Raw genomic sequence first — 20,526 nt, 5'->3', positions numbered from 1 at the left:
ATCGCTTTTTGTAGCCACAGTACGAATAAACAGATCTTATAACGGGGTTGCTTCGGAGGCGAAGAGCATATAAGTTTGGGTATAGGTGAGAAGTGGGGTAGGCAAGCTCACTTGACCGCTGTTTGATGGATTAAGCAAGTCGCGGCACGGGTTTAGAATCCGCAGTATCTCACGATGCACAAGGTTCCTCTGTATAATAAACCCGTGACAAAGACAACTAGGCTGTTAGAACTGGAGTAGAACTTTGGGAGTCACTGAACTACCGACTCGCAGAAAGAGGATTTTGAGTTGTTGATGTATGGAACTGATAGGTAGTGGGACAGAAATATGGTTCTGGAACGTACGTTGCTCGAGTAGGTAAGGTAGAAAATGCCTGTACCATGACAGTTCAGGCCTCTGCAAGGCGAATCACGTACTGTTATCCCACGGCAGCTATCTATTGGATTGTAGATTGAGTTGCACATGACGGCTCCTTGCTATTCAAAAGCTTGCTTTTTGATGTCGAGCTGACATAATCACACAAGTAAACCCTGCGCTAAGCACACGTGCTTTAGGCGCCTTAATCAAGATCATAGGATCATTGTCTTGACTGATGTGCTTCCCAGAAAACATACTCTACATGTTCTTAAGTTTTCTAAAACAATACCGCCTAATTGCCGGTGCTGGGTATATGGTGTTGTTTATTTTACTCTAGTAGTAGTAGAGTACATGTAGTCTGTAGGTGCCTACATGTAGCCTCAGGTAGCGCGTCTCGTCGTTATCTCAAAGTGAGCTAATTATAACGCGTGGGCATGCCCAGGATTCAGGTGAGACGACGGACGACGCGACAATCACCAAGTAAGAGCTCTACTACCGCTATAACAATCAACTACAGCATCGTGTGATGCAATAGCACGTCAGATTTATCTCAAATGGCTCGTGCGCTTCGGGAAGCCTGGGTATCAAGCACCATTATCAAGAAATTAAACGACGCTCTTGAAAGACGAGATGTGGATCCGGAGTCTCTTAAAGCTGATCATGATGAAATCCTCAATAAAATTGGGCCGTCTGGAGAACTTCGACTCCTAGGTGGTACTGGAAAGTTATTACAGGTCATTGAAGTACGTTTTCCAAATCCTTTCCACCCTATCTCATTCACCCGCATATAACTCTGCCATTTCATATGATGATTACCAAACATACATAACTTTCGTTCAACCGCATCGAAGTAAAATTCTTAGGGAAAAACCCAGATATCTGAGATTGTTTTTGTCATGGAGCTTTCATTCTTTCTTTCCCCAGACACAGTTTGCTCCGTCTTCTCTAACACTACAATATTGATGAATAGATTGACCCCACCGAGGACCCTTGCACTGCTGTCTTGACTGATAAGAAGGTTAAAATCGCCTGCAAAGTTTCCTCCGACGCTAGACAGAAACACGAGACTTCCTCTAACACCAAGATCTCAACTATCATGGGAGGTATTATAAAAGTCATATCCTACGATATCTACTTTCCTGGAGTCGATGGAAAGTTGTTCTGGGAAGGTGTTAGATATCGGTCCCAAATCGCGGATAAACCAGCATCTCAGGGTAGGGAAACGGGTAAAAAAGAAATCCAAAATAATATGGGTGACAAGTCTATAAAACAAGGCCCGGGAATAGGAAATAAAAATACTGACGCCGAATTTCTCCCTATGCCCGAACCAATATTTTTTATCACGGAATTTGCATTCCTTCCTGGTAAATGCTCAGACGTGAGGGGGAATCCAACGAGTGTGTCTTCAAAAGTGGACCTCAAATCACTTTTATCGGATCTGCCGAGGAAGGCGCGCTCTGGGAGAGAATTCTCATTGAGCGAATATATATCTTTGTCAAGGAAGAGTTCGAATAAGCCATCCGCGTCCTCAAAGGTGTCAACAGGTGACGAGATTTCAGATGACGAAATACTCGAAATACGATCGCAAACTGATGTCTATAGTGGCGATATCAGCTCACAAGACGTTTCGCAGCTGCTATTCACAACTCAAGCCTATGCAGATCATCTGAATACGTTTGATGATCTCCGGTTTCCTGAGCGTAAAAGTCAAAAAAAGAAACCGGACGCAAACCACCCCCAAAGCCCAACCCGGGGGTCTTTAGGGTCTTCAGCTCAAAAGAAAAAAAAGATACCGAAACCCCATGCACACCATGCAAGGAAAAATGCAGAACAGACAAAGAGCCTCAATACAGAACCGAAATTTATTAATTATGCTGATGGGTCTGATTCCGAGGGACCTTTCGTTAGCTCGGCCGTTAGCTGGGAAGGGGATTCAAAGGATCTATCCCAAAAAAGTAACAATCGGCACAAACGGAAGCGAGGCGACCTCTCTACATCTTTGTCAAGTTCAGCTGTAGGAAGAAAGGGTAAAAAAAAGTCTTTGGGTTGGGACAAAATGGAGCAAATCACAGCATCTCAGACTATAATTCCAGACGATCAGCTAGAGATATTAAATCGGCCTGAATGTGAGTGTCTTTCTGAATTATTCTACCGGTCATTGTCTTTCCTATATATATCTTTGGTACTGTTATTACATAGATAATGTAGCTAGGTTGGTATCTTGGGGTAGTTTTGTATCACTATATCATTGTACTCAAATTACTTCTTCACCATGGAATGTCACTTACCAAGTGTTGAATTAATTATTTTGCATTTTCACAATCAAAAGACCCAACTTAAAAACCTGTCTTTTCAGAGATTTACTAATCATTCCTTCGTAGCTTGGTATCCATACGAAAATAGGCACCATGTCTCCGGTTACGATTTCGTCTCCAAAGATCAACTTGTGCCAAAATCACATCCACCGCGTAAATCAAATATTCAAGTTATTGTGCCCCCCGTTAGATCTCCAGTCTCTTCCCCCGGCAGTACAGAAGTTTCATGGCCGTCTAGTCCTGTAAAGTCCCCCTTGAGAGGTATGAACGCGGTACCACCCGATAGCAGTTTTCGTTCTGGTATCCAATCTCCGCTTGCTGGAAGGTCGAATAAGAAAGCGAATTCTGCGGATGCCCAAGTGAGAAGCAACAATGGTAGTTTCAACCAACCTAGCCAAGTATCCGTACAAGGAGTCGAGGGAGAACATGTAACCCCATCTACTCAACAGCCCGACGAAACATATGAAAAGTACGAGTTTAAGGCCAAACGCGTCACACGCGCAGCAAATGGAATCTCGAAAAAGACACCGGTAGATCCGAATAATGTGGTAAGATAACTTATTTGCTTCTTTATGTAACAATTCTTCTAACAACTCAATAAAGGAACCCTCAAGAATGGCAAAAGCCAGTAAGAAACAGAAGTTGGCGGCAGTTCGGAAGCAGCGCCCTCGTCGTGAGTATCGCTCAGAAGAAGATGAAAATTATCTCTCTTCGGGAGATGAGAATATTAATGAACTCATCAACCACCCCAACCTTCCGGTTGGCGTGGTGGACCCAAATGGACGGACACGGGTCGCGGTGTTTGGTGGTATTTTAAAGGCTCAGCAGGTGGATTTGTGGGAACAGAATGGAAAGCAGCCACAGAAACGCCAGGATGAAGATGAGAATGAGGATGCACAAAGTGACACTGATTATGATGATGATGGCGGCTTTGATGATGAAGCCTGGGACAAACAGCTGGGATCAGAAGATGAAGAGAACAAGGTAACTGAGGTGCCTACAAAGGAGGTGGTAGGAGCCATTGTTTCAAAATCATTCAGCCCGAGCCCAGAAGCCAAGCAAACAGAAATCCAACAGCACAACGAACATATTGCTCCTGCACAAAATGCTACACCAGATAGTCTTTTAGCGGATCATCCTATACTAAGCCAACACCCTATAACTGACGAACCCCTTCCTTTATCACAGCACACTGGCATGCTTCTCTCAGACGGAGAAAACGACAAAATCCCAGAATCCTTACCCGGATCATCAATTGAGTTACCCATGGCCGAACATTTGGGTGACCATACAGATGAAAATGAGGAAGAGGATGAGATTCCTCAGGCTCCGCTAATGCCGCTAAACCCGGCACTAAACTGTACAGCGAAGGCTCTAGATAACTTGGACCTGCAATACCCGCGCTCCGGCATCCTACATACGGGACCAGCGGAGACACCCAAACGAAATGATGCTTCACAGGTCGCAGATGGTGCCGGGATCATGATGGAGCCCAAGGGTAACAAGAGTGAGTGCCTAACCTGCAGCATTCGAATTAAAAAGGAACAGTTAATTTTATAATGATCTGGTGTTTTAACATGAGGAAGCAATGACTGTAGGTGACAATCTTAGCACAGTTCTAGATTCAGTCGCCCCAGAAGCGATCAACGTCTCCAAAAGCCAGAAATATGACGAAGGTGTTACCCCCGCCCTACCTTCGTCATCCATCAACAGCACTCCTCCATCAATTCAAGTTGAAGAGACACCGTACAAAAAGGGAGTCGGCATTTTGGGCAAAGACTTGAGTCCTACAATTGCAAAATCAAAGTCACGTATTGATTCTGTATGCGCAAATGAAGGACTTAATCTAACGCTTATACCGGGGACAAACATGGAAGAACCACATATTTCTCAAGAGCTTCGGAGTCCAATAGTTCAAAGTTCCCCAACTTCTAGGCCTGTAACTATTCCTGAAAGACAGATATCATCACAAGATCTTCTCTGGCCCTCCGTAAAACCAAAAGATCCCAAAAAAGGTTTCCCCGACGACCTTGCTAGATCTCAAGAGCAACTAATACGCGAGGCCCAAGAGCACCAAAAGATCGAGGTGCCTGCTACGTCGGAGGAAAACCAGACTAGAATAGAAGATGGCATTCGGTCACACTCTGCTGCAGCTCGACAAGTTCCCAGGTCCGGCCCGAGGAAGGCGAGAAAAGTTCTCAAAGTGGTTGATTTCGGGACCCAAGAAATCCGTGCAGTGGCTAATACCCGTAGTGTCACGGATATGCTTGAAAAACAGAAGAAGGAATTCATGGGTTACAAACAGTTTCCCAACATTGCTGGTATGACCGGGCGGGAAAATTCTTCAATGCACGAACGCCCAGTTGTGAAACCTGAGGTCAAAGCTCCTGAGAACAATACTTTGTCAAATCCCGATGATCAAAGTCCTGCAACACCATATCATTCGTCTAGACCTAATGATGAGGAAATGGCTTCAGGTATCGACCAGTTAAATATCCGCAAGCGCACTCAATCATCACCCTCCAAAAAGGTTATTGCAGCCAAGAAACCACGTATTGATCCATATAAAGACAATTTTGCCCCGACTCTACCTCCTTTTAAAAAGCAGAGAAACTTCAAGGCCCCAGCAAGCCCTCTAACTGAGTCGTCGTCAAAATCAAGGATGAAGGTTCCCGGGAAGGGGGACTTGGAGGAAGAGAGAAAAGAGAAAGGGGATTCCGAGGAAGAGGATTTTACGATGGAGGACTACATGAAGGAAGACTCTGTTAAAAGGGATTTTGAGGAGAAAGACCTCGAAGAGAGCTTTGAGCTTAGCAACGATGATCCTATGGCCGGCTTCCCAGATATCGTTCTCAGCGATGATGATGACGAGCCTATGGCAATGGCCCCGGAAATTATCGACCTGATATCTGACAATGAAGAATCGGAGTCACCTGAGCCATCTCCACCCAAATCAAAGCCAGAACTTTACGCCGGTCTTCGCGTGCGAGATATCTATGTTCCGGGTTACGAGGAGCTCACCGCGGACCAGAAAAACGACCTTGACAGGAGAAGGAAGGAGTACTTTGGGGTAAAGACTTCCTCCGAGAGATTGTTCTCGGCGGAGACTCAACGCGCTATGACAAAGGCCAATCTCGAGGAAAGGGAAAGCAAAAAGGAGAACAAAGGCTCAGCGGAAAGCCAAGGGAATGAGTGGTACCGCGATAAAGATACGCCGATGAAGAAGTTCTTTAGGCACTTCCAGGAGCTGGAGAAGTCGAAAATGAAGAAGGCAGAGTTGAATAAGCCGGACGAAGAGTAACGAGCGGGAATGGTGGAAACGGATCGATCCCGCGCATCACCCCCGCAATAACGACCATATACGTTTTTTTTTTTTTTTGTTTCAACTTCAGCAACGATTCTTAGGGGGACTACGTGTATATGATCTGGGTACTACTGTGTGGTCGGTCTGGGATAATTGATGCTGGAGTTAGCGTTAGGGTTTTGGGAAGTTTCGTCGGGCTTGTTTTCCTTACTTTTTTTTCCATTTCCTTTTTTCCTTTTCTTCTTCCTGTATTCAATTCCCTGCGTATATACACGTCTTTTTTTGCCTCACCACTCTTGGCCCGTTTTAGCATGCACTGCGTGAATTCAACATGGGTAGAAGTCTTCTCGTAATCTATTTCAGGGCAAAAGACATCCATACCACGAAGGTTACTGTTAAAAACTCGCATGCCGTCAATAGGCATTATATAACATGATTTCCAGTGATTACAGACTCGGATACCATGGATTTCAACTAGCTAGCACTACAGGCAATTCATGTTTGACCTTTTTTTTTTATTACCGGTAGCTGAATACAGGCATACATCGCATCAAGATATGTAATTCTTACACCCGCTTTAACACATGTAGCTCTAACGTACCCGGCACACAGAATTAACCCGAAGAGATTTCCCGAGCTACCATACTAGAGTACATGTAAGTAATACCTGCACGATCGAGTACTGTCTCGATAAAGATCTAGAGTGTAGAAGTGGAGCTTGTCTCTCACAGACATACATACCAGCCCTTGATGCATTTTTTGGAAGCATCGAAAGCATCGATATCGAAATCGAAATCGTCGATTAAAACCAACCTGAAGAGCCAGATTTATTTATTCCTCGTGAGGGTCCAAATCACAGAACACAGAGCTCATGACTTATTAAATTCAACCACCTAGCTACGTGTACTTTACTATAGAAGTGTTTAAATTTGTGGACAATAGTTCACTTTGCTGTCATTTGGTGGTAAATATATCTTCCGCGAAAATATGTAGGTAAAGTCTGAAAAAAAATATACGTATTCTTTCGTTTGGTGGGTAGTTTTTGTATAAAGGCCTCGCTGGACTGTTCACTCATAAGGGTTATGAATACATGTATCGCTATCGCTCTCGCGGGCTTCATAAAGTCGACCATAAATTAGGTGAACGCACGATCGTATTAACTGAGCATATCGATTACCCCCGAATGGAGAAACCCCGCCTCAAAGATTATAGAAAGTTAAAACCAAAGAGCTAAATATATACATAGCCAAAGCGAAGCGATTAAAAACAGTAGTCCACCCAATGCCCAACACCGATTGGTTAAAAGAATCACCAAAAACAAAAAGAAACGAATCTATAAAATAAAGAACAAAAAGAAAAAGAAGAATGCGCCGTAAGGGACTCGAACCCTTCCCAGTTGCTGTCAGTGAAATCCGAAAACGGGAATCATGGAAGGCAACTATGCTACCCCTGCACCAACGGCGCGTTGATGAGTACAATGACAAAAAAAGCACACTAAATAAATAAAACACTACAGAAGGACGCTAGAGAAGATAAAGACGCTAGAGAAGACGCTAGTGCCGCGAGTGATAAAACATGACGTGACCTGGTAATGTAGAGATTTATTACACTACACTACTACTAAGGGACTACCACTTGGCCAATAGACAGACAGACAGACAGCGGACTGGATGGCTGACTGACTATGAAAGCCGAAGAAGACCCAGACAAGACAAAAAGGAAAGGGAAATGAAGGGAATTTAAAGGAAAGGAAAGGAAGCCTGGTAAAGGGAAAAGGAAGCCCGGTAAAAGGAAACTCGAATCGGGCTACGCGCAGCGGAAGCGGAGACTAGCCGGTACGGGGGCGCTTAGGTTCTTCTTGTTTGGCGCCGGTGTCCTTCTCGTCCGCGAAGGACACATTCTTCTTCTTCGTCTTGTTGTTGTTGTTGTTGTTGTTGTTCTTCTTCCTCTTTGCGGCCATTGCGGCTTTGACTTTGTCTCTGAGATCGGCGTCGAGGCGGCCGCTGACTTTGGTGTTGTTGCTGGCCATGGTAGTATCTTTCTTGATGGCGCTCGCAGCGGGAGTATTGGTGGTGGTGGTGGTGGCGGTAGCAGTAGTTGCAGAAGTGGAGGCTTCCCCAAGTTTATTGCCCGGCCCGTTCGAGACATTCTTTTGGGCAATTTTCTCCGTGGACTGAGTCGCGGCGTCAGCACCGCTGGAACCCTGGGTAATCTTGTTGATGAGTATCGCATCAACCTCACGCTGACGTTTATTTTCGGCAATTCTTGCCTTTTGGATAGCACCGGCGTCTTTTTTCAATCTCCAATGGTGAGTTTGAAGCTTTATGGCGTCGATGGGCAATTGGATTAGATCCTTCATTCCTTGCTTGAAAGCGTCGAAAAGGCCGGGGGCCGCAGCGTTGGTAGCGGTAGTACCGCCAGTAATTGTGGTTGTAACGCCGGTGCCGGACGTGGTGGCATTATTCAGGGCCGGGTCGGTGCTGTCCCCGGGATGAGGGAAGTGGTCACTATATGGGTTGTTTCGGGCCAGTGTTGACCTCTGCGGTGTATTAACGTCCGAAATGGGCATATCTTCAGTCGCAGGACTCAAAGCCGCAGGGCGGCGGATAGGGCGGGCCGGCGTGCGAATCGCACCGTATATCTCGAGGCTGTCCTTTATGGCGCTCGGGTCAATCCCGGTAGGTTCATGGGAGATTAAAGAGTTTGAGGACATAGTTATGATAGAAGTTGAAGGAGGTGGGGGGTAGAAATTTGTGATGGTGATGGACGATATTTTGGGAAATTGTGGGGATGGTGGGGTTGGCTTGATGGCTCAGTGGATTTGTGGGGGTTTTATGGGGATTTGTGCGGGGCAGGATTTTTTCTGTGGGGAGGGCGTTAGGGCTGGGTTAAGCCCAGAGAGAGGGAGGGAGGAGAATAGAATCATTTGGAACTGTGGGAGGGGGGTACGCTAGTGAGAGAGAGGAATTGAGAGAGAAGTTGGGTTAAGGCTGGGGGAGCTTTGGGACTAGCGGGCTCTCTGTTCTTATCAGGCCCGTACTGTGTTCTTATCCACTCTGATGCATGCGGGCCCTCTCTCCTCTCGAGACTTGCGAGAGGCAGTACGTGTCCTTTGACGATGTTTCGAAGTTTTGTGTCTCTCGTATCGTGACCCTAAACTGCGGAGCTTGACCATGACCACCCCATCACCACCACCAACACACGCATCGTACACCCCATCTACGCCTCTACCTTCACTCATTCTCATTCTTATATCCCCACATCACCGAATAATCGCCCTGGGCCCAGAGCCTCACATAACGCAACCGGAAAAAAAATAGGTTGGTGTCAATGATAAATTTTCCGCGAGTGATCGCATATGTCGGGGTTACGTAATAACTGACTTTAGTTCCATTGTTCATTACATGGTGTCTGGTACTTTTAAGAACGGATGGGTCTCAGCAATACCTTTATTTGAGTAGAGAGAGAGAGCAGATGGAGACGGAGAAGGGGGAGAGAGGGGAAGGGGTGATTGGCTGTAAACTCGTCGAGACAGGTGTTTTTGGCCGCGCGCGCGCGGGGAGCTTGTGGTGAGTTTCCCCTACCGAGGGAGAGGGAGTTAAATGCCCTTCGTCTGTATAGTTTTAATTGAAGAAAGTAATAGATAAGATCGAGGAGGGGAAGGTCGAGAGGTCGAGATGGAGGCGTAGGAATATGGGTTCTCGAAGACATTCGCAACCACGTACGGAAACTACGTGTACTTGGCCTCGTATACGTTCCAGCTCTCACTCTCCAAGCAAGCTCTCTACTCAATTGATCAAGGAGGGGGCGTCCGAAACATCTGCAGACCCGGCGAGGCACTCTCGTACAGCATACGTGACTGTCAGTATAATATACCTTACGTATACACCAACTGTGGTCTTAGTTATGGCAAGAAAGAGGTACGTGGCATAAATTTTTATCCTCAATCATGTCGTATAAAAGCTAATATTATCATCTTCCTTCTCTTCCAATAGCTTGGTCTCGTGATTGCCATTGTATTGGAACACACAACGCCATATTAGAGCACCTAAACCGCCGCCCCGCTACAGGACAGCTAGCTATTCTCGACTCTATTTGGAAAATTAAGCCACGATGAGCAAAATCGGGGACTAGAGCCAGGGTCGAGACATTACATAGACATCGATCTTGGCCATTAATACTCACTGAGTCTCAGACGTCGACCACTGCCGGGTTACGGCTGTCGAAATTATAATTAATTTAAACTTATGTTCCAAATACTAGGCCTTGGTCTTCAAAGTCCCAGAAGGCTTCCGCTTTTGTTTCGTCTCAATGTAAGTCCTCACATCACGCTTCTACCTAGAGTTAGGAGACGTGACATATTGTATTTAGGTTCGAAATTTCTCTACCAGTATACCCAAAAGTCTCTCTCCGCTGATAATCTTTGGTTTCTAATAGATCTCCAGCACAGGTCGATCGATAGACCGCACAACAAGAAGCAACAGACAGGAGGGGGAGTGCATAAAGTGCAGTACTCAAACCACCACAGGAGACCGCTCAGCGACTTTTACTAGCCTAGCAGACCCAATCAAACCCTCCTCCTTACATAAAAATAGTGCTTTAGGATGGAGGTTATGGATTGTACATTTATATATCTAAGATTCAAAACAAAAATTATATGGGTTTCAAGGTGGTCGTGCCTGGAGTCCACGGCCGTTTGGCTGCTACGTGGTTGTAGTTGTAGTCGGGCAGCGGTTGGTTGTCTAGCCCCAGCTATGACTATTAGTGGGGGGTGGTCTGGCTGGTGGTAGGGAGTTTGTGGAGATTTCATATGGGGATAAGCAGCTTCTTTGCCGTCGTATAGCTTCTCTTTCAAGCCTGGCGAGTCACACACACATAAACAGATATCTGGAACGACCACTAAAATTAGGGTGTTTAAAGTATCTCTACAACCTTTAATCACAGATACTCATCATCCATGTGTACGAGTTGGTTTGGGTTCTCGACCACTCTACTACATGGGCAGCGAAGTGGTAGTACCATATCGCATGCTTTATGGCACTGGGATGAATGTGCTGGCTACGGCAGCTGGAGAAGAAGGTTTCGAGTCCCTGCGGACTAGGTGCACTTTTTAGATAGAGGAGGATTCAACCTATATCTATACTTGAACCCCAGGAAGAGATCATGCTCTGGTGAGCTTTGGAATTATATCGCGCAGGGTCGCCCCTCCCAATTTCACGATACAATGGTGCCTTATCAAGGTTTTGGAATTCTGGGGCACTAGATCACAATCTGGGCAGGCTGTGGTTGCGAATTAAGTATACCCTGGAAATGATATTTGGAAGTTGGATTCGAAAAGATAGAATACTATCAGTCTGACCGGACAACTTGGTTTTATATATTGGTGGCCGGCATACTGATAGGTTTGCTAAATGATTGGTATAAAACCAGTATATGTTATTCACTAGTAAAAGTCGGTCTACCCCCTACTCTATTTTATTTCTATTTACAAAAAAATAAGAGGTCATCTACACCTCACTTAGTCCTCACGGCCGCCGCCGCCGCCGCCTGCTGCTCCTCTTCCTCGTCCTCATACTCATACTCGTCCTCCTCCTCCCTGCCCACCGCCCACTCCCACACGCCCCTCCACAAGCCCGCCTTATGCACCATCGCCAGCCCCATCACCACTGGCAGATGCCACACACTCGCCCAAAACAACTTCTTCGCCGTTCCGCCCTCTCCGGCCTTCTTATAAAACCTCCACGCCTCCCTCACCAACCACCCATTTACCACCGAACTATCCACCACAAACCCCACGTCCACAACCCCCGCCATCCACAACCCCACACAGATGGGGAAAAACAACAAACTGTACCTCAACGCCACCCGCCCGTTCAGCTTCGGATACTTCCACGCCATCATCTGGTACCCCGCGGCCCGATACTCCTCACGTATCGTCCAACTCAACGAATTGAAGTGCGGGAACTGCCACGCAAACAGCAGTCCCGCCAATAGCCACCCACCCGGGTGCGCAAGATTCTCCCACACGCCAGCACCCTCGACGCTGCCAGCGCCCGCGGCAGCGGCCCACCCCATGAGTGGCGGGATACCACCGACTATAGCGCCAACCCACGTATTGACCACAGAGATCCGCTTCATAGGCGTGTACACGGCGGCGTAGAGCACGATGTTTGCGGCGCCCAGGGCGGCAACGGTCGGGTTGACGCCGAAGTAGAGGGCGGTTGTGCCGATGATGCCAGTGCCAAAGGCAAACGCGAGGGCCTGCGCGGGCTGGATGAGCCCGCGGACAAGGGGGCGGTTGCGCGTGCGCGACATCTTGCGGTCGTGCGCGGGCTCAAGGTACATGTTAAAGGCGTTTGCGGAGGCGGAGCAGAGCGTGGTGCCGAGGGTGAGAAAGGTGAGTGTGAGTGCGGAGAGGGTTGGGGCAGTGGTAGTGGCGAGAAGCGGGTCCGTGGGGTACAGTGCGTAGGGGGCCATTGCGGAGAGGACTACGAGCACGGTGAGACGCGGCTTCGAGAGTGCTAGGTACGGGTATAGGAGGCGCTTTAGTGAGCCCGTAGGCGAAGACGCCGAGGACGTCGAGAGCAGGCTCGACGCATCCGGGGGAAGAGGGGCGTTGGGGTCATCGGCGTTCTCGAGGGTCTTGCGAAGCTGTTGGCGGCGGCGGTGGGGGAGTAGTTGCGGGGGGGCGGTGGAGGAGGCGGCGTCGTCAGAGAGGGAACGGTTAGAGAGGAAGTAGCTGGGCTTCCAGGGAGCTTTGACGGCGCGTAGAGGCTTTACGGGGTGCTGCTGGACGAGTGTGGAGAGGGACCTGCGGGGGAGGGAGCTTTGGCGCAATTGGAAGAGGCAGCTGAGGCAGATTGATGGCGCTGGCGCCCGGGGGGGCAGACGCAGCACCATTGGGAGGAGCAGAGACTGGATCAGAGGGGCTGGTATTCTTTTTGGTTGATCAAGGTGCGTTTCCTTTCCTTGGTTATCCCATTTCCATTGGAGGGGGGTTGCAATGGCGATCGAAAGATGTCAGATGTCAGATCCTGGGTGTGAGGTTTTTTGAGAGAGGTGGGATGGGATGAGGTACCCATCTTATCTTATCTTATCTTATCTATAATTACTATTGATTGTAGGCTTGGGGCTGATTCAGCAGATTTGGCCCGAGTGATGGGTTGTGTTTGGGCGTTGTGAGGTGGTCGGGTCCCCACTTAAAATACCAGAACCGGTTTTATAGACTATGATGGTTTAGACCGCGGGTGGTATGGTGGAATGAAGATGCTAGTGACCTTTGGCAGCTGAGAGGACTTGGGAATTTGAGAGAGAAACCTGCCTAATTAAAGTGGTTGATTATTTAGAATTCCTCCTCCAATGGAGTCGTTACCGTAATTTCGACCTATTGAATTGGAGGTATATAGCTTAATTAAGTAACTATGATCAGTTGATCACTGCATCTCAGGTGCATGGGATGGACTGGAATAGCCTACGCGCTTTCTAGCCTCAAATAGTTTGTGCCTAATACGACTTTTAACACCTTTGCATGGAATCCAAGGGGCCCGGCTAGGAGGAGAACAAAAGACGACGGAATTAACTTGGCAACTATTAAATTAATGGCCGGTATATATGTAGCCACTAAATCACAGCCAACTGCTGCGAAGTTCTTGCTTGATATTTCTTTTTCTTGCGACTTACAATTAATCGGCCGAGGCTTCTTTTAGTAATTGGTAAGATATAGAGTGGTTTTTTTTTATATGTCCCTAAGTAAGATCTAGATCTAACTCTTTTCCTGGTGGATTGGGGTGTCGAGCAGGAAATACCGGGGCGCCTTGGAATTGGGGTCATATAATATTTTCGTGGTCTGTGTGCTCTCGTCTTGGTTGTGTGCACGTGGGGGATTTGGTTTAGGCTGCAGTTGGACAGCTTCACGAGGGGGGACTTCCGAGTTTTCTTTAAAAAAAGAAGGAGCGGGGAGGGATCGATAGTAGCTAGTGCTTTTTTGTAGTTTAATTGATGTATTTACAGTCTGATCTCCCCATCACGGTACGCTCGGGACTGGAAATTGGTACCCTTATACCTGAGCCGCCTCTCGTTTAAATAGCGATGGGGTCGGGACCGAAAAATGGTATCCTTACATCGATGTTATCACTATACAGAATGAGGGTTAGGTTTTTAGATCGAGGCCGGAAAGAAAAAAATAGTCTAAATTGACAGTGAATAGCAAGCTATTCTTAGGGTATAGACACGCGACTATTTAAGGCCAGTCTCGTTCATACATCTTTAGTCTTGTTCCCAGACTTTATTTTATGTAAAATTCCTGAGAACGCTGGCCCTCCCCCCCCTTTGTGGGTTGTTCGCCACACCCAAATCTACTCTTGTTATAAGAATACCCATACAGATCTTTACTAAATACTTACTGATATCCTTATATAAAAATATCATTAAACCTCATACTAAAAAGTTGGGACGGCGGGTGTCATCCTTATAACGAGAATATCACTACATGCAGTATCACTGTAACGAGAGGCGACTGTAGAGAGATTCAAATGTACCTACAAAAGGAAACTACTGCATGTATATACAAAAAGAAAAATAGAGGAAAAAAACCATCTAAACTACATGTATATACCTACAAAAAATCCACAAGAAAGAAAAAAGAAACCCTAATCCACCAAAGACCGCCCCAACGTCTGCAGCTTCATCGGCTCCCCGTCCCCTAAAAAACGAACGGAAACGGGAAAACCCGGCAGAAGAGCCATGTTTCCAACGTCAAGACTGGAAGATAGGGGACTCAAAGGAAGGAGGGGGTCGTGTTGCTGGGGGTCGTGTTGCTGAGGGAATGACCCAGATCAGCAGAATTGTGGAGTTTTAAAGGGGTTGGCGGCTGTGGGGCCGGGGGTGGATGGGCGGGTGTTTGTGGCGGCGAGGATATGTGGATATGCCAAGACAGAGTTTTTGCCGCTCTGTTGTCGGGATGGGCCGGTACGTGTGGGGGTACTTGCTATCACCAAGACTTTTATTTTCTAAACAAGCCCAGCCTCGGCGTATTCTCGCCCTGACTGTGAGATCTCTAATACCGAGCCATAGTTGCCAGAGGTTATTGTAAGTGGGTTGTGGTGGTGTTCTTCAAGTTTTGATGGGACCTAGGCCTGTGGGTTAATTAGTCATTTCAGACATACATGCAGTATATGTCACTCCAACTTTGGACGAATTAAAAACGCCCGCAAAGAGTGGTTGTAACGTCTTGTTTCTGGTATCATGGATCCCCGACCCCAGGCTATACAGAAACCAGAACAAAGGTGTGTAAGATCATAAGATATCACTCGCATACCAAGATAAGTCACTTTGCATGATATCCGGCATCCTCCTGGTCATAGCTAACATTGCCGGACATGTATTTGACATACGTAGATATAACTCCGGTAAAAGTATTCTCGAGAGGCACAACACTACGAGCTTTCCTTCACCTCTATCTATTAATGTCTGTGAAGGCTGATTTTTCCGAATTTTCCGAATTTTCCTCCTTCCCTGATATCTCCCTGGCATCGCAGCGTGCGAAGAATGTATCTTCCGAGTTTTTCGGATCTTCCGATCAATGCCGTATTAACTGAGAGTGAGTAATTATGGCGATTTTTCCCAATTAGTGTACTTGCTGCTGACACTTGCTTCCTTGACTGGTAGCAAGCAACGAGTGGATTTTTCAGCGAGTAAATCTGTTTTTTCAGACCACCACACCTCCTCAGGAGTCCAAGGGTTAATTCTACTTTCCATTTTTCCCTGGGTATAATTCAATATCTAGCTGGGCACTTTAGTCGGCAAATAACCGATAACTCACGACAACGTCGAACCCACCTTCAAATGAGAATAACTCAACAATTAGTAGAGCAATTGAGTAATTTTGACTCCCATAAATAGAGCTAGATGCCTGCCAGGAATAGGCTTATCCTTTTGACATCGAAGATCTCGACATAACCCTACGTATACCATAAAGATTAAATATCTCACATCTTTTGTGGTATGCGCAAGTGTTAATTCTCTACTAGCGAAGTAAATGCACACATTTCCCATACAATAGATCGAGGGGAAGGCATCAAAATATACATTAACTGATGAGGCTGTGTGGAGATACATCCCGTGATGCGTTTCCCTACGCATTTCCGTGGGAAATGTCGTCATCAAAACCTTGTTCCAAGAACATACCCTGGAAAAAAAAAGATGATATAGGTTATCCTTGTAACAATTCGTAGTTTAATGGTTCTGTTCTATTCTAGCTATTGGATGTACTAGGGTTCGAATCCTAGCAAAGGTATTATTTTTTAAATGATATTTTAACTATTAGTTATGGGTTAAGGTAGAAGGAAAGTCGTCTGGAAAGTCGTCCACTTGCACTCGGGATGAATTTCCTGATTCATTTCCTGGTTCATTCCCAGATGCATTTCGAGATCCCTTTCCCCATACTAAATTAATGCATTTCCTGATTTATTACCATATTCATTTTCTATAATACATTAAACAACGACTTTCCTGATGCTTTTCCTTTCCCCACACAAAATATAGGTGTAAAAGGGATCCATTTCCTGATGCATTTACTTTGCTAGTAGAGATTGGGAGTGTATATGCCAAGTTGCGTGGTATATAAAACCTTTTCTCTATTAAATGTCTACTCAATTACACGTATGCGCGGCTGCGGGTGTGAATAACTCTTCAAGATTTTTCCTCGGATTAACCATGGACACCGTGGTCCATATTCACTGAGAAAGGACATCTCATGTTTCATATCCCGTAGCTCACTACAACTAGAGCAAATCTTAGTGTTGGGTTTGCGTTTGGCGTACTTGGGTCCCGCCCCAACTTCGAAATCCTTAGCGTTGAGGTTAAGGGCATACTCTAGTAATAAATCGATAAGATCCTTATTAAGTCTTATGACTGAGTTACGTAGCGCACTCCACCCGAAGTAATTAGTGGCGTTAGGGTCGGCCCCATACTCTAGCAATAACTTGACAATCGGTAAAGAGTCCGGCGTAAACACTCCAGCTATCGGCGCAAAAGAAACGCCATTTGGTCCGCAATATGCCCAAAATCTCTGTACAACCAGCCTACTCTCATATCTGGCCGGACCGAAGGTAGAATATATATCGACGCTACTCGGCATGGCTCCAATTGCCAAATGCAGGACATTATTCCCATGTTTATTCTTCAAGGAGACATCGGCCCCCTCATCAAGCAAAAACCGCACCATCGATATATTATTTGCAAGTACAGCGTGGTGAAGTGGCGTGTACCCCATAATAGTGAATCCATTAATATCGAAATATTTCACCAATATACGGGCTGCAGAAAGGTTGCCTAGAGTAGCCGCCAGGTGCAACAGAGGATTCGTGATTTCTGGTTCTAGCGGCATAAGGTTGGGGCACAACACATCCGTAATTGGTTTATTGAAAATTTTGATATTATCCGTGTTTAGGAATTTCAAGAGGCTTTCTATAGGCAGGGCCTCGTCGCTGCAGGTTGTAATATGGTAGGGAAGATCTAATGCGTAGCCCAAGAGCGGATACTCCTCGAGGAGCATAACAAGCTCTTCTGTCTTTGGGGATATGGTGCCGGAGACGTAAGGTCTAAAGTTATTGAGGGAAAGAAAAGTCGTACAAGATATAGAAACAATCGTTTTCGCCTCCTGAGAGAAAGTCGGATTTAACTCAAGATACTGTTGAATCGTACAATGAGCAAGCCTAATGGTGTTGCTGTTCTCGTCGATTGTTACCAGACTAGCACAGACCTCAATTAGGGTTGATATTTCTGGCAAATCCTCCTGGTCATCGAAATCGACTGTTTCCTTCTCCATAGATACTGCCATCTGAAGCTGGCGAAGATCGAGAACCTGTCTAGCCATAACAAGCCACGATAGTACTTTGAACGCCAGATCCCTGCGTTTCTTGGGCTGAAGCTTAATAATATCCATAGCTCTATCGTATATACGATTAAATGGGCTAGTCTCATCAAGAGATTTTTCGAGCCTTTCTAGCTCCTGTGAGAATCCTCTTGGGGTAGTCTGTTCAAGCAAATGTGAAAATGTGAAAATGGACAAGTAGGAACCTAATCTGATACGTCAGTACTGATTTTGAAAAAGAAATTCAAGAACCTACTCACATTCCATGGGCGCATTTTGTGATCCGAGAAATGACCTTTTCTTGATAGTTTCCCCTTTCAACTAGACGCCGTGCCCGTGGGTAATCATTGATCTTTTGTTTTATGTAGCTAGCGATATCTCCATCCCTGGCCCAAATCTTGATCTTTGTAAGCTTGGAAAGAGACTCCTGTATGTCTTCTGGATACTCCTGGCTTGTCAAAAACAATTTTATGCCCTCATCTCCCATACGACGAAAAAGGGGTAAGAGCTCCAGTCGAGAACTTTTGTTGCATTCGTCCAATGCATCACAAATGATGTATACCCTGGTAAACGATCTAATTACCAGTATCAGAATGCTTTGCAAATCCTTAAGGCTTGGCTTTTCGTGAGGTTTTTTTCGTAATTGGGTGAGGCTCTCTTCGACTTCCTTAGGTAGTACTTTAATTTGGCAGGCAAGCTGCTTGATGATACTGGCGAGAACATCCGTCGATATTTGTTTATCCACCTCTTTATAGTTGAAGTAGATATATGCTACTCCATATTGTTTTGACGAAGCTTGTTCTCGGAGCCGGTCGATTACGAGAGAACTAAAAATACGATATTTCGTTAGTCCTTGTTTAATAAGATTGAAAAAAATCGGGAAAGTTTATAAGTTATATAATTATTGTTAGAATTAGCTACATGTAGCTGAGTACTACATGCATCGGTAGTGGTATGATCTTGGCGTTACCATGGCCAGGAGAAGAAGGTTCTTGGGCTTCTTTATGTGAAAGTCGGCTCCTTTTGAGCGGGACAGGTCCGAGTATTAAGGTACCGATGTGCTAGAGGAAGAAACTGGGGACTTAAATATATATCATAAAAATAGAAACTAACCTTAAGAAGGTTTTCCCAGCACCCGCTATTATGTATTTAGTATTAAGGCATTAAGAGGGTGGCAACTAGCTATAGTTCCGGGAAACCTACGAATACCATATCCCCTATGAGTTGGGATTTTGGCAATGTGTTTTCAACCCAGTCTTGGACTTCTGGCGTGTCAAAGATCCATAGGCCGGTGTCTTTTTTCCTTCTCCTACTAATCTCCAGGTGTCTTTCGTTACATGTCCCAGGATATAGCCAATTAAGAGCTTCGGTACGTCTTTTATCTGTTCACAATATAATCGATGTATCAATAAAGGTTCGGATTAACTACGCGGACATTCTTACCATCACTTTGTCTCTCGGACTCTGTCATCAGGTCTTTAATGTTATTCTTGACGTCTTGAACATTGTTCTCAATGTTTCCTGTAGTATATTTGACATCTTGGACTCCATCTTTGATGTATTCCACGCGAGTGTTCATCTCTTGTACATCGTTTTTGATATCTTGGACATGGGCGCCAACTATTTGAACATTTGCTTCGATAAGTTTTGACCGAGACCTGTTTTCTTCTTTCTTTTTTCTTTTGCACATCAGTATATTAAATGCCGGTACGTAATCGATAGGTATAGTTATTACGTTTCGATAGTTTTCAACATAAGTAAGAACAGAAGCTTGTATCTTTCCATGGGTAAAACGAAGTCTAACGTTTCCTTCACTTTAAAAGGCCAAGTAAGTGAAATCATCTTCTTTGCGGACCACCCTGTAGGCTCTAGTTTTTCCACGAAATTCTTTATCTCCAAGGTGCACTTCTGCAGCGAGTCTTCGAGTTCCTTCAGCTGTGTGGATCCGGAACCGTCTTGTATGCAGACCTCTAAGTTGGCGAAGACGGTAGAGAGCGATCGGATCTCATACACCAATTTTTGAATTTCGTCGCGAGCTTGCTTTACCCCACCAATATATTTGAAGCTTACAGCGGCTAGCTGTGCGGTGAGCTGAACGAGTGTGACAACGCTCGCTCCAAGTCCGATGGCCTCAGCCATAACAAGGTATCCCTGGGTCAAGTGTTGAAGAGAGTTGAGTTAAAGAAAAGATCGAGCGTTAAGAAGAGATTAGTTGATTGTATGACTTCATAAGTGCCTGGGCCAAAAAAAGAGGGAGGAGGAAAGAAAAAGAAAGTCCCAAGAACGCATCCCCGCCTGTGTCCGAAGTTTAGACTCGCGGGAACGTTAAACGTAAGCTGAGCTGACTGCTCTTTAGTCCCCAATTTCTCGAGCCTTCTCCTGTGATTTAGCAAACTCGAGCCCTAGAATATCTCGTGCTCTTCCTCCTACCCTACCGTACACCAGCTGCATTATCCCGAGGCAAAACGCAGAAACGTCTCAAACACCCCACACCCAATACTAACCCCTCGTGCATGCCCAAAAAGATGCTCCCAGTCGATATTATTCTAGCAGCCCAGCCACGTAGCCCTCTCCCTTCATTATGTGTAGCTCTCAAGTAAGTAAGCAAACAGCGCCTCAGCGAATGCAAGGATAGAGACGTACGCCTCTCCGACCCGCGACGGAAGGCCTACTTCGTA

At 45.9% G+C, this 20,526-nt stretch overlaps 6 protein-coding genes across 6 annotated transcripts; 2 read left to right on the top strand and 4 right to left on the bottom strand.

The window, feature by feature from the left end:
* Positions 1–911: 911 nt before the first annotated feature.
* Positions 912–2,027, top strand: H6S33_011793 (uncharacterized protein; the record flags this gene model as incomplete). The annotated part of the gene is made up of 3 exons (XM_044843134.1): positions 912–1,100; positions 1,328–1,901; positions 1,972–2,027. The coding sequence occupies 3 exons, from the start codon at positions 912–914 to the stop codon at positions 2,025–2,027; spliced, it is 819 nt and encodes a 272-aa protein (XP_044695461.1).
* Positions 2,028–2,413: 386 nt separating this feature from the next.
* H6S33_011792 (uncharacterized protein) lies at positions 2,414–5,973 on the top strand (the record flags this gene model as incomplete). Its single annotated transcript, XM_044843133.1, has 4 exons — positions 2,414–2,483; positions 2,739–3,220; positions 3,276–4,179; positions 4,259–5,973. 4 exons carry the CDS (start codon positions 2,414–2,416, stop codon positions 5,971–5,973), a joined length of 3,171 nt encoding a protein of 1,056 aa, XP_044695460.1.
* Positions 5,974–7,804: 1,831 nt separating this feature from the next.
* H6S33_011791 (uncharacterized protein) lies at positions 7,805–8,689 on the bottom strand (the record flags this gene model as incomplete). The annotated part of the gene is made up of 2 exons (XM_044843132.1): positions 7,805–8,149; positions 8,213–8,689. The coding sequence occupies 2 exons, from the start codon at positions 8,687–8,689 to the stop codon at positions 7,805–7,807; spliced, it is 822 nt and encodes a 273-aa protein (XP_044695459.1).
* Positions 8,690–11,490: 2,801 nt separating this feature from the next.
* On the bottom strand, positions 11,491–12,876 carry H6S33_011790 (uncharacterized protein; the record flags this gene model as incomplete). The annotated part of the gene is made up of 1 exon (XM_044843131.1): positions 11,491–12,876. The coding sequence occupies one exon, from the start codon at positions 12,874–12,876 to the stop codon at positions 11,491–11,493; it is 1,386 nt and encodes a 461-aa protein (XP_044695458.1).
* Positions 12,877–16,621: 3,745 nt separating this feature from the next.
* H6S33_011789 (uncharacterized protein) lies at positions 16,622–18,115 on the bottom strand (the record flags this gene model as incomplete). Its single annotated transcript, XM_044843680.1, has 2 exons — positions 16,622–18,054; positions 18,109–18,115. 2 exons carry the CDS (start codon positions 18,113–18,115, stop codon positions 16,622–16,624), a joined length of 1,440 nt encoding a protein of 479 aa, XP_044695457.1.
* An 847-nt stretch (positions 18,116–18,962) lies between these two features.
* H6S33_011788 (uncharacterized protein) lies at positions 18,963–19,987 on the bottom strand (the record flags this gene model as incomplete). Its single annotated transcript, XM_044843679.1, has 4 exons — positions 18,963–18,986; positions 19,052–19,230; positions 19,292–19,527; positions 19,584–19,987. 4 exons carry the CDS (start codon positions 19,985–19,987, stop codon positions 18,963–18,965), a joined length of 843 nt encoding a protein of 280 aa, XP_044695456.1.
* Positions 19,988–20,526: the final 539 nt, after the last annotated feature.

The sequence above is a fragment of the Morchella sextelata genome (assembly GCF_020137385.1).
Source record: "Morchella sextelata strain SCLS chromosome Unknown scls_7, whole genome shotgun sequence".
Taxonomy (NCBI): Eukaryota; Fungi; Ascomycota; class Pezizomycetes; order Pezizales; family Morchellaceae; genus Morchella; species Morchella sextelata.
Note: the sequence above shows the minus strand (reverse complement) of the source record. Positions and strands in the feature narration are given on the sequence as shown.